Source organism: Cetorhinus maximus, chromosome 10 (genome assembly GCF_964194155.1).
Source record: "Cetorhinus maximus chromosome 10, sCetMax3.hap1.1, whole genome shotgun sequence".
In the NCBI taxonomy this organism is placed as follows: domain Eukaryota; kingdom Metazoa; phylum Chordata; class Chondrichthyes; order Lamniformes; family Cetorhinidae; genus Cetorhinus; species Cetorhinus maximus.
This window is the reverse complement of record NC_135888.1, coordinates 140149222-140164650: the sequence shown is the minus strand read 5'-3', so window position 1 is coordinate 140164650 and position 15429 is coordinate 140149222. Positions and strand designations below refer to the sequence as shown.

General features: G+C 46.0%; 1 protein-coding gene across 5 annotated transcripts in view; it reads left to right on the top strand.

The window, feature by feature from the left end:
* The first annotated feature begins 1945 nt into the window (after window positions 1-1945).
* The window catches only part of LOC144686077 (protocadherin-1-like), a 384044-nt gene continuing 370560 nt past the window's right edge, over window positions 1946-15429 (top strand). For all 5 annotated transcript variants that reach the window (XM_078551234.1, XM_078551233.1, XM_078551236.1 and 2 more), the window contains exon 1: window positions 1946-4921. In XM_078551234.1, the coding sequence (XP_078407360.1) occupies window positions 1946-4921 (2976 nt within the window). The remainder of the gene's footprint in view (window positions 4922-15429) is intronic.

Here is a 15429-nt window from a genome sequence, read left to right as displayed (position 1 = left end):
GGATCAGTTTCAGCTGTCAATTCACCGGCGTCCAAATCTCAGCTTTTTCAGAGCTTGTTTCGGTTTTGTCTCTCCCTCCCCTCCTGTCTTGTATAAATCTATATGCATGGATAGAGTTTATTATTGAAAACAAGTGTGGCTATTGACTCGGGTGAATCCTTCTCTCTCTCACACACACACCCCTCCCTCCCTCGGTTACATGGGGCTGAGTTAGTTAATGGTGTGTGACGTGCAGGGCGGACTGAGAGACTGACTCAGTTTCACTGGGAAGAATGAAGGAGAGAGGGAGGGAGGAGAGACAGAGAGAGGGAGGAGAGAGAGAGACAGAGAGAGAGAGAGAAACACAGACAGGCAAACTCCCAGGCACTGTACTGCCGCTCATCTGAACTAAACCCACTCAAGTCACTGAGGTAAGGAGCATTGCATCGCTGCAATAAAACAGCCTTTGTTGAATTGTGGTTTTGAAAACTCTGCACGTTTCAGAATCTTAATCTGTGCGTGTATTTATTTTATTTTATTTTTTTGAGGATGTAGCTATTGGCTTCAGTAGCTGGGTATTTATTTCTCAGCCTGTTCTAGAGCAGCAGTGGAGGTGTTGGAAACCGGGCTGCTCGCGAAACGCCAAGCTTGGGGGCTGGAGAGCCAGGGAACAGAGGTTGTGTGAAATGTTGAGAGTTGGTGTGGAATTGGTTACAAAACCTCGATCGGGTTCAGGGAAAATCCACCACGGGGGTCTCCTAAGATTAGGAAGAAGTGGGAGACGGTCCGGATATCTTCGATTTCCCAGTCAGACTTTGATATATTGTGTACTCGGCTCTCAAGGTATGAATGTATCCGAGTTTTTATTTATAACTTGTAGGATTTTTTTTTTAAAACAATGTAGCCAATGTAGCATTGCCGAATCCCTCGTCCCCGTCCCCATCGTGTTGTGGGGACCTACAGTAAAGCAGTCTCTCTCTCTGTGTCCCCTGCCCCTGTAACACATGCTGGGTCTCTCTCTCTCTCTGTGTCTGTCTGTCTCTCTGTGTATCTCTGTGTATCTCTGTCTCTCTCTGTTTCTCTGTGTATCTCTGTCTCTCTCTGTTTCTCTGTGTATCTCTGTCTCTCTGCCTCTCTCTGTTTCTCTGTGTATCTCTGTCTCTCTCTGTTTCTCTGTGTATCTCTGTCTCTCTGTTTCTCTGTGTATCTCTGTCTCTCTCTCTGCCTCTCTCTGTTTCTCTGTGTATCTCTGTCTCTCTCTCTGTCTCTCTGTTTCTCTGTGTGTGTCTGTCTCTCCCTCTCTGTGCCTCTGACTCTGTCTCTCTCTCTCTGTCTTCCTCTCTGTCTCCCTCCCTCTCTCTCTCTGCCTCTCTCTCTCTGTCTCTGTTTCTCTCTCTCTCCCTGTTTCTGTCTCTGTCTCTCTCTCACCCCTCCAACCCCACCTCCAACACTCCTCGGGAAGTCTTTATCCCAAGACGCTCCGAGATTGAAAGCGTTGATGTATTTTTTTTTCCCTGCCTTCTCTCTAATCTCAGAGTGAGTTTACACTCGCCAGACCCCAAACCATTGAGCAGCGTGTGGAATCGCAGGCAGCCTGCACAGGGCGCTTTAATGAAGGGGATTTCTCAGCTCATTCTGACCCTGCATGTCTGTTTGTCTCAGAATGCTCCAACAATCTCTCAGCCCTATCGAGTCTATTTTCCCCCCTCCCCTGCTTTGTAAAATCCTAAAATATATTCAGTTGAGGAAATAGAGGGTTCTGGTGACACTAACGTCTCTCCTGTTTAAAGTTAAAACAGGATGTTGATAGGAACGATTCTAATTTAATCTTTTATAGGATGGAATAAGGTGTCGGTGTTCGAATGTAAAAAGAAATGAGACATTGGTGTGTTTTTTTATGATTCACTGTTTTGCTGATTTGAAATCTCTCCCTCCCCACAGCTCGGACTGTTACTGTTGAAAGCTGATGGATTTCACATTTGGCCCCGTTTTGGCCGGGTTGGTCTCGCTCCTTCTCTCCCTGTGGCCGGTCCCTGTGTGCCGGGCACAGAGTTCGGTGAAATTCTCCCTCCCTGAGGAGCAGCCCCCCAACACCCTCATCGGGAACCCCGGGGAGACGCTGGGGCTGCAGAAGAACAACAGGCTCTTCAAGCTGGAGGTGGGCAAGCCCTACCTGCGGGTGGACGAGACCGGAGGCAACCTGTACACCACCGAGACCCCCATCGACAGGGAGGGGATGTCCTGCGACAGCCCGATGGAATGCTTCCTGGAGTTTGAGATCTCGGTGACCAACACTCTGCACCAAACGGTCCCGGTGCTGGTGGAAGGGAAGATCCTCATCCAGGACGTCAACGACAACACCCCCAGCTTCAGCTCACCCGTCATCTCCATCTCCATCCCTGAGCACACCACCCCGGGCACCATCGTCAACATCCCCACCGCCACCGACCGGGACGCTGGCACCAACGGAGTGGCCAGCTACGAGCTCGTGGGGACCGAAGCCCACGGTCTGTTCAGCCTGCAGGTCGCCGAGGAGCACGGTGAGAAGCTGCCGCAGCTGATAGTGACCGGCCGGCTGGACAGGGAGCAGCGGGACACCTACGACCTGAGCATCCGGGTGGTGGATGGGGGCAGACCCTCCCGGGCCAGCACTGCCATCCTCCGCATCACGGTGCTGGACATTAACGACAACGCCCCCAAGTTCGAGAGGTCCAGCTACGAGGGCACAGTGGAAGAGAACAGCCCTGTTGGCACCTCCATCCTGCAGGTGCGGGCAACGGACCTGGACCTGGGCGAGAACTCCCAGATTGAGTACACCTTTGCCCAGGCGGCCGAGAGTGCCCGCCGCCTGCTCCGCCTGGACAAGAGCAGTGGCTGGATCACCGTGCAGGGGCCCGTGGACCGCGAGCAGGTCAGCCAGTTTAAATTCTTTGTGCACGCCAGGGACAAGGCTCCCATCCCCAAGCAGGACAGGGCGGCCGTGGTCATCACCGTCCGGGACAAGAACGATAATGCCCCCACCATCGAGATCCGTGGCATCGGGCTGGTGACCCACAAGGACGGAGTGGCCAACATTGATGAGGACGTGCCCATCGACTCCCCGGTGGCGCTGGTCCAGGTTTCGGACAGGGATGAAGGTGAGAATGCGGCGGTCACCTGCATCGTCGCTGGGGACGTGCCCTTCCAGCTGAAACCGGCCAGCGAGTCCAGCAGCGAGAGGAAGAAGAAATTCTTCCTGCAGACCACCACCGACCTGGATTACGAGTCTGTCCGGGAGTATCTGATCGAGATTGTGGCGGTCGATTCTGGCAACCCGCCTCTGTCTAGCAGCAACACTCTGAAAGTGCAGGTGGTGGACGTGAACGACAATGCCCCGGTCTTCACTCAGAATGTTATCCGGGTCTCCATGCATGAAAACAACCAGCCCTACATCCCCATTGTCAGAGTGGAGGCTACAGATGCTGACAGTGGCAGCAATGCTGAACTGGCCTATTCCCTGTCAGACTCTTCCATCCAGGGCTTATTTGACATCAACCCGGACACTGGGGAGATTAGGGTCAACTCCATCCTCGACCGTGAGCAACAGGAGCATTACGAGTTCAAAGTAACCGCAGCAGATAAAGGCACCCCAAGCCTTAAAGGAACAGCCACGGTGGTCGTCAATGTTCTGGATGAAAACGATAATGACCCTAAATTCATGCTGAATAGCTACAGTTTCTCAGTACGAGAAAATCTGCCTCCATCAAGTCCAGTTGGTATGGTAACCGTGTCGGATGCAGATAAGGATGTGAATGCCCAAGTAACTCTGTTTGTGCACCCTGATAATGGTGAGTTTGAGATACAAAATGGCACAGGCACCATTCTTTCCCGTGTCTCCTTTGACCGAGAGCGTCAAAACACCTACACCTTCCAACTGAAGGCAGTAGATGGTGGAACACCACCCAGGTCTGCTTACGTCAGTGTCACCATCAATGTTTTAGATGAAAATGACAACACTCCTTTCATCACCCAACCTTCCAATTCCTCTTACCAGCATATAAATCCCCTCACTGCCATCGGGGCATCAGTGGAACAGGTCAAGGCTGAAGACATGGACATTGGAGCCAATGCCAACTTGACGTACAGTATCATAGGCGGAAACCCATTTGACCTCTTCCAGATCTCTCCTGGTGGGAGCGTGACACTGGAGAAGGAAATCTTGCGGAGGCACTATGGCTTGCACCGTCTTGTGGTTAGGGTGAAGGATGGGGGCACCCCAGCTCGCTTTGCTACGGCACTAGTGCACATATATGTGAACGATACCATGGGAAATGTCAGCCATGTGGAGGCTTTGGTGGGCCACAGTCTCAACACGCCACTTGACGTGGATATCGCAGGAGATCCTGAGTACGAGAAGAGTAAGCAGCGAAGCAATGTCTTGTTTGGAGTGATCGCTGGGATTATTGCAGTCATACTAGTGATTGTGATCGTGGTATTGATTCGCTATTGCAGGCAGAAGGAAGCCAAGAGCGGCTATCAGGCTGGCAAGAAAGAAAACAAGGATCTATATGCTCCAAAACAAACCAATAAAAACACCAAGCACAAAATCAAGAAGAGCAAACCTCCAAAACCTTCCAAACCACTGGAGGATGATGAGACTGGCACCCAGCGGGGATTACAGTTCAACCTGATAAACGAATCCAGCAGTGACAGTCCTCGGATTCACCTACCGCTCAACTGTAACCCAGGGAGCCCTGACCTTGGGAGACACTACAGGTCGAACTCCCCTCTGCCATCCATTCAGCTGCACCCGCAGTCACCCACTGCTGGGAAGAAGCACCAGGTTGTGCAAGATCTCCCGGCCACCAACACCTTCGTTGGAACTGGGGACAACAACTCGACTGGCTCAGACCAGTACTCTGATTACAGTTACAAGACCAATCCTCCAAAGTACAACAAGCAGGTAGGCATGCTTATAAATGCCAGTGGTACAGAATGAGTCCTTTCCATCAATGGTTTCAGCTTGGGCATACTTGACTGTGTAATGAGTGGTATTTAAACTCTTCTATAAGTTCCTTTTAAAATGTCAGACTTTATTGCTTTGAGCAATGTGGCACCATTGATGCACAGTTTCACTAATAAAATCTGCTTGTCATGTTCATAGTATAATGGAAATATACTTTCTATTTGTTTTGATTTCCATTTATGTAAAATTAACACTGAAATGCACAGTGTGTTCTTAAAATAAACACACACAACTTATGTAACCATAACATTTAAAATTTGCAACTTCATTGTGCTTGTTCGTAAGCCAGGACAATGAGATATTTGTGTGACAATGCGAATCTTGAATCAGATGGCCAGATTTTTTGCACATGCAGGTTTAAACTGATCCAAGGCAACTTGGCAAACTGATTTTACTTTGTCCAATGCTCTTTTAATACTCGTGCGGCCTTTTCCCATTCATAAATACGTGACCTCGTTTATGCATTTATTCAGTGTCTTTGCAAAACCGGTTCTCCATGTGAAAACAGCCTGGCAAATGCAGTGCTTAAAGGTTGGACTGTGTTTTATTTTTAAAATGGAGCTGGGTTTTGTCGGCATCCACCTTCTGCCGCCTTAAACCAGAAGCAAAGGGGCTTTGTCGACACCACAATATTTTAAGTGTAGCGTTCAACTAATTTGTTTCTGTGGGCAGGAAGGTATAATGCTGCAGGTTCAATTGGAAAAAAAAATCTGGTTTATCAGATTTCACTGCAGATGGTATCATTTTGTTAAATGCATTGTAGTACACCAGGTTTTTTGAAATTTCAACAGTCTCCTTCTGGTGGTGGTACAGATCAGTTTAACATTCATACTGCTGTGTTATTTATCATATAATATAGATACTCCCAGCAACAGTACTAAATTATACTTTCATTAGTACGTAACCTGTTACTGCAATAAATGTATAATGTAGTGACTGAACTTGGAATCTTGCCTAAACCAATGATATTGGATAGTTGCTGGTGGTGTTGCTACATATTAAGTGCCTGTAATGTCAGTGCTGATGCATTAGCCTAGAGTGTGGGTTGATTGTATGCGCTGGGCATTTGCCGAGCATAATATCTTTGCGTAGGTTCACTCTCCCAGGCTTAATAATCCATTGCTTTGACTAACTTAACCTGTACTTTAATTTCAAGGTGCAAATGTAATGTGAAAAAGCAGTGAATTTCCTTAATGATCTAGTGAGTAAAGGGCACTTAATGCAGTGCTGAGCTTTACAACAAATCACATTTATATGGAAATAAAGAAAAGCCGAGTTTGCATTTATTTGAGTGCCTTTCATAACCTTTCAAGGTATCAGAAAGTGCGCTGCAGCCAATGGAATACTTTTGAAGTATGGTTAATGTTGTGAGAAAGCGCAGCAGTCATTTTGTACACAGCGAGGTTCCACAAACAGCAATGCGATAATGACCAGATAATCTTGTGTTTTTTTTGTGATGTTGGTTAAGGGATAAATGTTGGCCAAGACACCAGGAGAAATCCACTGACCTCCTTTGCCTGGGATCTGTTCCATCCACCTGAGAGAGCAGACGTGACCTCAGTTTCACCCCTCTTCTGAAGGATGCCACCTCCGACAGTGCAGCACCTCCTACAGTACTGTGCTACAGTGTCAGCCTGAACTTTGTGTGCAAGTCTCTGGAGTGGGATTTAAATGCACAGCCAGAGACTCCAGCTTCCAAACCATGAGGGGTACCTCTGAGCCCCAGCTAACACCTTGACAATGTGCACTGAATGCTCCCAAGGAATTTTATAGGGATGGGAAGAAATTTACTAAGGAACTTGACAGTGATAGAGGATTTTATGCTGGTGTCTAAACGCTTAGTCAGAAAGATAGGTTGCGTGGTGGAGAGGAAAAGGGGTTAGGAGTGTGTTCTGAAGTTTCAGGCTGTGGCAGCCTGACTGCCCACTGTGTGGCTATAGGAGTACAGAGGAGGAGAAAGATGGAGGGTGAAAGGCTGTGAGAGGAGATACAAAACAGAGGAGGTAGCAGAGATATGAGCTGTGAAATTTTTATATGGGGACAAGGGATTAAAATTCAATGTGACGAGGGACAGGAAGCAAAGATTGGCCAGCAAAGCTCAGAGTGATGGACCTGCAGGTCAAGCTGATATTTGTGTGAGCTGCAGAGAGGATAAGGACATAAGAAATAGGAACAGGAGTGGACCATTCGGCCCCTTGAGCCTGCGCCACCATTCGATAAGATCATGGCTGATGATCTTGTATTTCGATTTCCACGTTCCCATCTACCCCCGATAACCTTTGATTCCCTTGCCTAACAAGAATCTATCTACCACTGCCTTAAAAATATTCAATGACCCCGCCTCCACCACCTTCTGAGGCAGGGAGTTCCAAAGTTGCACAACCCTCTGGGAGAAAAAATGTCTCCTCAACTCTATCCTAAAAGGGCGACTCCTAATTTTAAATTTTAAATTTAAGACTCACCCACAAGTGGAAACGTCCTTTCGATGTCCACCGTGTCAAGACCGTTCAGGATCTTGCATGCTTCAATCAAATCACCCCTCACTCTTCTAAACTCTAGTGGAAACAAGCCCAGTCAGTCTAACCTTTCCTCATAAGGCAACCCACTCATTCCAGGCATCAATCAAGTAAACCTCCTCTGAACTGTCCCCGACGTATTTACATCCTTCCTTAAATAAGGAGACCAAAACTGCACACAGTATTCGAGGCACAGTCTCACCAATGCCCTGTATAACTGAAACATAACATCCTTATTTTTATGTTCAATCCCTCTCGTAATAAAGGATAGCATTTCAATAGCCTTCTTAAGGCTCAGTGGGAGGCTAATAGGAAGGTGTTGGACAAACCATGTCCAGAGTTGACAAAAGCAAGTTTCTGCAACAGGTGGGAGTGAGATGGAACGGAGATGGGTGGGATTACGCAGTCTTAGTGATGTTGAGGAAGTGAGGTGGACGTTGAACACCAGGTCAAACGTGGCCTCGTTTTGCCCGAGCAGTTCGCCAGGGAGACAGATGAGTCGGTGGGATTTGTTTACTCTGCTGAATTAGTAGATCTCAGTCAGGGCCACAGAGGAGGTGCTAGAATTGGGGGCCTCAGCACCGCTGGGCTGCAAGTGGGAAAATTGCCCATTCATCGCATTCGTCGCCCAGTGACTCCTGTGGCTGAGAACAGGTGGTGATGCTTTTTTGTGGTTGAATAGCCTGATGATACTCCCGGTCCGGGCATTTGTGTGAGATGTGGCGACTTGTAGGCTCTGGAAGGCTGCCTGAAGCCCTTTGGGGCTGGTCAATGGGATAATTTAGGGTTTTCAGGAGAGAGGAGGAAATTGGGGTGAAGAATATGTTACCAGTGAGATGAAAAGCAGTTATAGTTCTTTCCATTCATAAGGTTCACAAACCCCTCACAAAAAAAGTTTTAATTTGAGTCACCAACTGGAATCGAGGATTGAAATATTACATTATTTCTTTGTTTCAGAGTTCTACCACCATTTTGATATTTGTGTTGCATTGGCATTGTTGAATTGTGTACAGCTGCCTCTTAGTTTCATCCTTTTACTGGCTTGTATAATATTTTCAGCAGGGACCTCATTATGAATGAATAAACCCAATGAATACAGTAGACAAATGGAACCGACTGCCAAGAAAAAATAGTCAATCCTGCTTCAGTTATGACTTCAAAAAGGAACTGGATCAATATCTGTTGAGAGAGGGGATTAGGGAGTTTGATGAAGCCATGGTCCTGACTAATTTACATGGAGGTTAGGAAGACAACATTAAAATCTCGGGACAGAGAGAGAATCGATGATCGCCATAGTGTGAGTGCTCTGTGAAAGGAGTGGCTCCTTACCATTTGAGGTTTCCTCATGAGGAACATGGATGGTGGAGAAATAAGGTTGCATTCAGACGAAGGCAGGGGATGAGGGGTAACCCTGGTTTTTGAGGAGGCGTGAGGTATAGTGGGATATAATCCATGCCGAACAAAAAGTGGGGGAGGGGGAAGAAGTGTGGTTGCACTTAATGTTTCCAAAGCGTTTGCTGCCGATAGTTTGAATGATCGGTACCCATCCTTGTATTTGGGCTGAGAAAGTGAGCGTATTTCCTCCACTTTTTACACTTGTGAAGAAAAACACGAAATTACCCAGTTGAGGATATATCCTGTGACTGTGAAGACGAGTGGAAAGGTCAAGCTTGTTGCTGTTTGGTTTCATTTTTCTCCAGAGGTGTAATCCGGGTAGAGACAAGTGCTCGTTCTGAGGCGATTCTGAGGCGATTGACTTGGTTAAAACCCAGAACTGCTTGTCTTGCAACTTGGAGGCATTTGATCACCTGATACTCTACCTTGTGCTTTACAGCAGGGTTGTGGTGTAACCCTTGTCCTTGAAAGACTAGCTAATTTAATGCTGTAAAGGCTGAGAAAATGAGCTGACTCTGATTTTGTGGGGTCTCTCCAGATGTTCAGGTAGATATGGATGAAATATTATTTTCTACATATAAATGCTTTGCAAGTCAGCAACTGAGCAGTGATGTATGCAAATACTGCTGATACCCTGCTTTTTAAAACTACAGGAAACTGGAGATTTCAGTGACGAAATCTGTGTCTTGGGACTTTGATCAGCTAACTCAGCTTTGGGCTTTTCCCTTCTTTGCCCTGTCACCCATAGCAACATCTCTTAGCAGTACTTCAGATGTCATATGAACTTACATACGAATGTTATTATGATTAGGGTGTGAATATAATATGGTGAACGGTGTTTGATTAGATTCCATTATTAATCACTTTCCACGAAACCCCTTTTATAATTAAAGGTAAATAGGGAACAGACATTAATTTTACTTTCATTGATTAGAGAGTAGCCCATTGCTGAAGTAACAGCAGCCTAACAGAGAATGATGAGCTCCTGGGATATAATAAATCTTGTCCCTTTTTATTAAATTCATTGCATCATAGTCAAAAAAAAAACTGAGGAATATTTGCCGATCTGGTAAAATGAAGGCTGTGTTGCATCTTCCTTAGCACACAGACCATATGGACCCTAGGAGTCAATTCTCAACTCTCTCTGTCTACCTTAGCTGAAGGAAGCTGAAGGGTGGTAGAAGTTTGGAACTCTTTTCAGCAAACAGCAATTGATCCTAGATCACTTGTTAATTTTATAACTGAGATTGATCAACTTTTGTTCACCGAAAGGTCACATATCAGCCATGTTCTCATTGAATGATGGGATAAGCTCAGTTAAATGGTCTTACTTCTGTTCCTAAGATGGAGCCTCATCTCAATTGCTCACCCGAGAGATGGCATGTGTTGACAGTTCAGCACCTCTTCAGAATTGTAAAAAACAAAGGCCTGCATTCATATAATGCTTGTCCCAACTGCAGAATGCCCTGAAGTGCTTTATGACCATGAAGTACGACCACTGTTGGGAGTATACTCAAATCCATAGATTGGGTTGAACCCACAACTGTTTGACTCAGGGGTGACAGCACTGCCATTGAGCTGACGCCTGTTTTAACAGCATTGATATTTACTCCATCCTACTGCTTTTGCATTAATGTCTGATGTGCTGTTAAATATGCCAGCTAAAGGCCAAACCTGAATAGATTTTGGCTTCTTTGAAGCTCGATGTTTTTCGTCAGTTTACAAATTTGAATATTGCATTTTCCTGATGACGTTTGAGAAATATAGGCAACCTGCATTGACTGTACCTCCTGTACAAACCCCTTCTAACATGTTGGTCCGTAGATAAGTTCTGATTTCACAAGTTTACAGTTGTTAATCGGTGCAAGAAGAATTCAGGGAAAAGTACTCTTGTAAATACTGAGCCCCACTCCAGAGACTTAAGCACAAATCTCAGCTGACCCACGAGTGCAGTATTGAGAGAATGCTACACTGTCAGTGGCACCTGCTTTTGGATGAGATGTTAAAAGGGATCCGGCGGCACTATTTTGAAAAAGAACAGGGGAGTTATCCCTGGCCAATATTTATCCCTCATTCAACATCACGGGAAAAAAAAAGACTGATCATTTTTTAAAATTCTTTCATGGGTTGTGGGCATCACTAGCAATGCAGGCATTTGTTTTCCACTCCTAACTGCCCTTGAACTGAGTGGCTTGCTAGGCTATTTCAGAGGGCAGTTAAGAGCCAGCCCCATTGCTGTGAGCCTGGAATCACATGTAGGCCAGACCAGGTAGGGAGGCAACTTTCATCCCCTAAAGGACATGAGTGAACCAGGTGAGTATTTAGAACAATTGATAGTTTTATGGTCACCATTACTGAGATTAGCTTTCCATTCCAGATTTTATTGAAGTCCAATTCCATCCTCAACCATTGTGGGATTTTAAACCCATGTGACATTTGAATCCATGTTACTGGGTCCATAGTCTAGTGACATTACTATTGTGCTACCATCTTTCTAGTTATTACTGCTGTTTGTCAGAGCTTGCTATGTACAAATTGGCTGCTATGTTTCCTACGCTACCATAGCGACAACATTTCTTCGAAAGTGCTTCATTGGCTGTAAAATGTTTTTGGGCTCCTGAGGTTGGAAAGGCACTATATAAATGCAAGTCTTTATGTCAAAAAGGGAACAGAACAGAAAGATTCTATCGAATGTAAGGTATTCCAGGCAAGCGTTCTGATTGTGTTCACATCAAGTCAGATAAATGTGAGTGCTATGTACAAAGGATAAGCTGCTTCTCCCTAAAGTAGCTCACATTTAGCCGGGTGTGGCTGAAAGAGAACAACATTGGGCCTCACCCCCTTGTCAAGGGAGAAAAATGCAAATTTCCTCTCCGGATTTTATGCAGTGACCCCTGCTGGAACACGGTGAGTACACAGACTCCCAGAACATCAGCTCAGGGTTCACTGTGGCTGTTGTGCCTTCATTGTCCAATCGCCTGGCAGCAAGCGTTACCGAACCTCGCTTGACTAGAGTGGGGTAGCTGAGGGCATTGGGTGTCTTTGGAGGCGTATGTCAGCCCTGAACCAATGGCTTCTGAACAAAGTTACAGCTGCCTCTGTATAACTGGGTATAAACATTGTTGCAAGGATATTTTTTTCGTCCCTTCCTGTCTAGGCCTGGTTATAATGCTCCGCTCACACCATCAATTACTCTATAAGGGGACAGGCATTCACAGGGCTTATTTTTCATCCAGAATGGTGGTTCAGAATAAGTGAAGATCTGTGTTGTTCTGTGCCCACTGGATGGGATTTGATAAATGGGATGATTGAACTTCCACCAGGGTGTCCCAGTTAACAGGCTTGCACAGCAAGCAGTTAATGATGATGTGGACACCAGTCCATATGTTGATGCCGGTCTGGGCTTGTTTTCTCTAAACGTGCTGTAATATGTTGGTAAGCACGACACTTTAACATCTGTTCCTCGTAAGTATATAACTCTACATCAGTGGAGATGGGGAGGGGAGGCCTTGCATGCAGTAGTTGAGGCCTGTGGATGTTTGACAATGGAGGGAAGGAACCTTTAGCCGTTCACTAGACTCCTGTCTTACTATAAAGAATGTTTTTATATTCAGCTCTTTCAGACTTTGGGAACACAATGTACAGATTATAATTTGCCTGGGGCAAATAATAAGGAAATATTCAGGGCCTCTGGTGATGCATGAAAGCATTTGAGTGGCAGTTGAAGTAATTCAGAAGTTGATTGCAACATCTTTGTTTTAAAACATGCAATTAAAAGTGTTTTAGGCTTTTGAACCTTTTTTTGTTTTTTTTGTGTGTCTGTAGGTTTCAGGGTCTTTGACTTTCATGTCTCCTGCCAATTTTAATGTGCTGTACAATGCCAGGGGGAGAAATAATTCAGAGTATAATCTGGGAATGCATCGCTGGATTCCAATTGAACAGTACGAAGTGTAAGGGGGTAGGAGTAATGAATTGCTGTCTGGTGTTGGAACCTACTGACCCAGAGTGAGGTCATTTAGTGCCCGTCTGTCCATCCCAGATCACCGTGTATGGCAGTGATGCCTTTATGATTCACTTGTTCTGTTTGTGCATGGATGATTAGAATTTATTTGTCCCCAGTTTTCCCTTTCTCTTCTGTCCTCTCCTTAGAGACACATCTACGCCATTGATTGTGTTTGGTTTGCAGAAGAGCAGTGCTTAAGAGCTGGTTGGCTGCTTCCTCATACGTGCATTTCTAAAATGGTAACGGTTGTAGAATTGTGAACCCTTGTTGCCATCATGCTGTTACCAGAAGGGGGCAAATGGTCCTGGCAGTCTGAGTCCAAGTGGCTTGATCGCCTGTGGGAGAGTCACTTCCCCTTCCGCAATGGCTGTGACTCTCCCATGGGGCAGATTTGGTTACCGGCCAGTCTTTTCTCACTAGTCATTTTTGTGCACAATCAACTGAAAATATTGGGGGTTAAAAGCCTGTTGTGACTGGCATTGCTTTGGCGGCTTGTCATGCTGCCTGCTCAACATTCAGTTCATTGAAATGAATGGAGTCAAATATTGGAGGGGGCGTTTAGCAGGTGGCCAGCATGATCCAGCTATTTTGCGCCAGCCCAGGGTGATTTCCTGCCCTATCTACTTTTTGCCTACAGCTGGCATCATCCCTTGGTACTGGGTCACTCTTCAATCATTTTGCACTCTCCCATCTCGGCAAAGCACGACCCCACCCACCCCCCCACATCACCCGCCACCCCTGCACCTTCCGGTTTTTTTTTACAGCTTGGACTGCTGTAATTGCTCTGTCAATGTCCATGCAGGGAGCCCAGCTTAATGCCAGAGCTACACTCAATGATGAGACCAGTTTCCCAAGTGTCAGGGCTTGGGAGCTTAGCCAACAGCGGCTGACCTACAGGCTTCTCTCATAGGCGGCGCTCACATAGTATAATGGTGCCTTTTCACATGTGAGTCACAATGTGTGTGAGTTACCATGAGGTCATTTCACTGACTCAACCAGTTTGAAACTGTTAGTTGCCTAACGCAGGGAGTGACTTGGAACTGCAATGAGCAATGCCATCGTAATCACAAGGCCAGCAGAGGGGCTACATTTTATAAGTGTACAGACAGAGATGAGGAGAAATCTTTTTTCCTCAGGGTTGTTGTCTTTAGAACTCTCTTCCTCAAAAGGCAGTGGAAGCAGAGTCTTTGAATAAATTTTTAAGGCAGAGCTAGATAGATTCTTGATTAACGAGGGATGAAAGGTTATCGGGTGTAGGCAGGAATATGGGATTGAGGTTACATTCAAATCAGCCGTGATCTTATTGAATGGCAGAACAGGCTAGAGGGGCCGAGTGGCCTACTCCTGCCCCTAATTCGTATGTAACAAGATGAGAGTGGGATTTGTGATTCTAGTTGAAAAAAGCTCAAATTAACAGTTTTCAAGCACATGACTCTGAAGTGCAGGAAACAGGAATCTTCCCCCATACAGCAGGGTAATTTCAGCAACACGATGCACACATTGAGGGTGACTCTATAATTCAGATATTGTGCTTAAAAATCAATCCCAGTTATTTACAGTAGATGATTTCCGTTATATCCAGGCGTGATTGATGGGGGCAATTGCTCCATTGTGCTTGAGATTTGTGGTGCCCCTAAACGTGACCTTTAATTTGATGCTTAAAAACGTATCTGTTCTTTCACATTTCATCCTAAGTGATGAAGCAGTTCCACAAGTTTGGTAATTCTGTTGAAGCTGATAGGAACGCACTTAAATGAGCCAAGGGTGTGATCCAACTTGATAAGCCCAGAAGCAGGAACTAAGCAAAGTATTTTGCCCTGGACACTTTCAGTAGTTATGCATTAGTCACTGCAGAGCCCTCCTTCTGCTAATTTACCTAAAGGGGAAAGTACCTGTTTAATTGTATGCAGTGTGTGCCATCTACAAGATGAGCGGCAACAAACCATCAGAACTTTCTTGACCTCCCAAACTTCTCCAACAAGAACAGCCAGCGCACACGAACACCACCACCAGCAACTTTCCCCGGAACTCCCTCCCTAACAGCACTGCGGACGTCCCTACAGCACGTTGACTGCAGTGGTTCAAGAAGGGTGTTCCCCACAAGCTTCTCAAGGGCAATTGGGACGGGCAGTAAACCTTGCCAGCGATGCTCACACCCCACGAATGAATAAAAAAGAAAATAAAACTTACCCTCTTGCGAGAAATAAACAGGTGACGTGTTGTTGAAGCACTTGGGTCTTTAGAGGATGATGGATGATCCGCTGACTCTCTACATTTGGTCCTATTGCTCAGCTTGCAGTGCCTTTTTCAGTTATGGGGTTTTTGTTCTCTAACTTTCTCTTTCCTGGTGGGAATGTGGCTCAGTGGATGCCGCCTGCCTTTCAGTTGCTCGCTTAATGACCATTTTCCATGACCCGAGACTAGGGGGTCTGTGATGGTAGACTGTCTGACAGGGGAAGACATCAGAAATAAGACGTACTCCGTTTGTTTAACATCTGGTGGTCACTGTGGGGAAAGGGGATACTGACTGG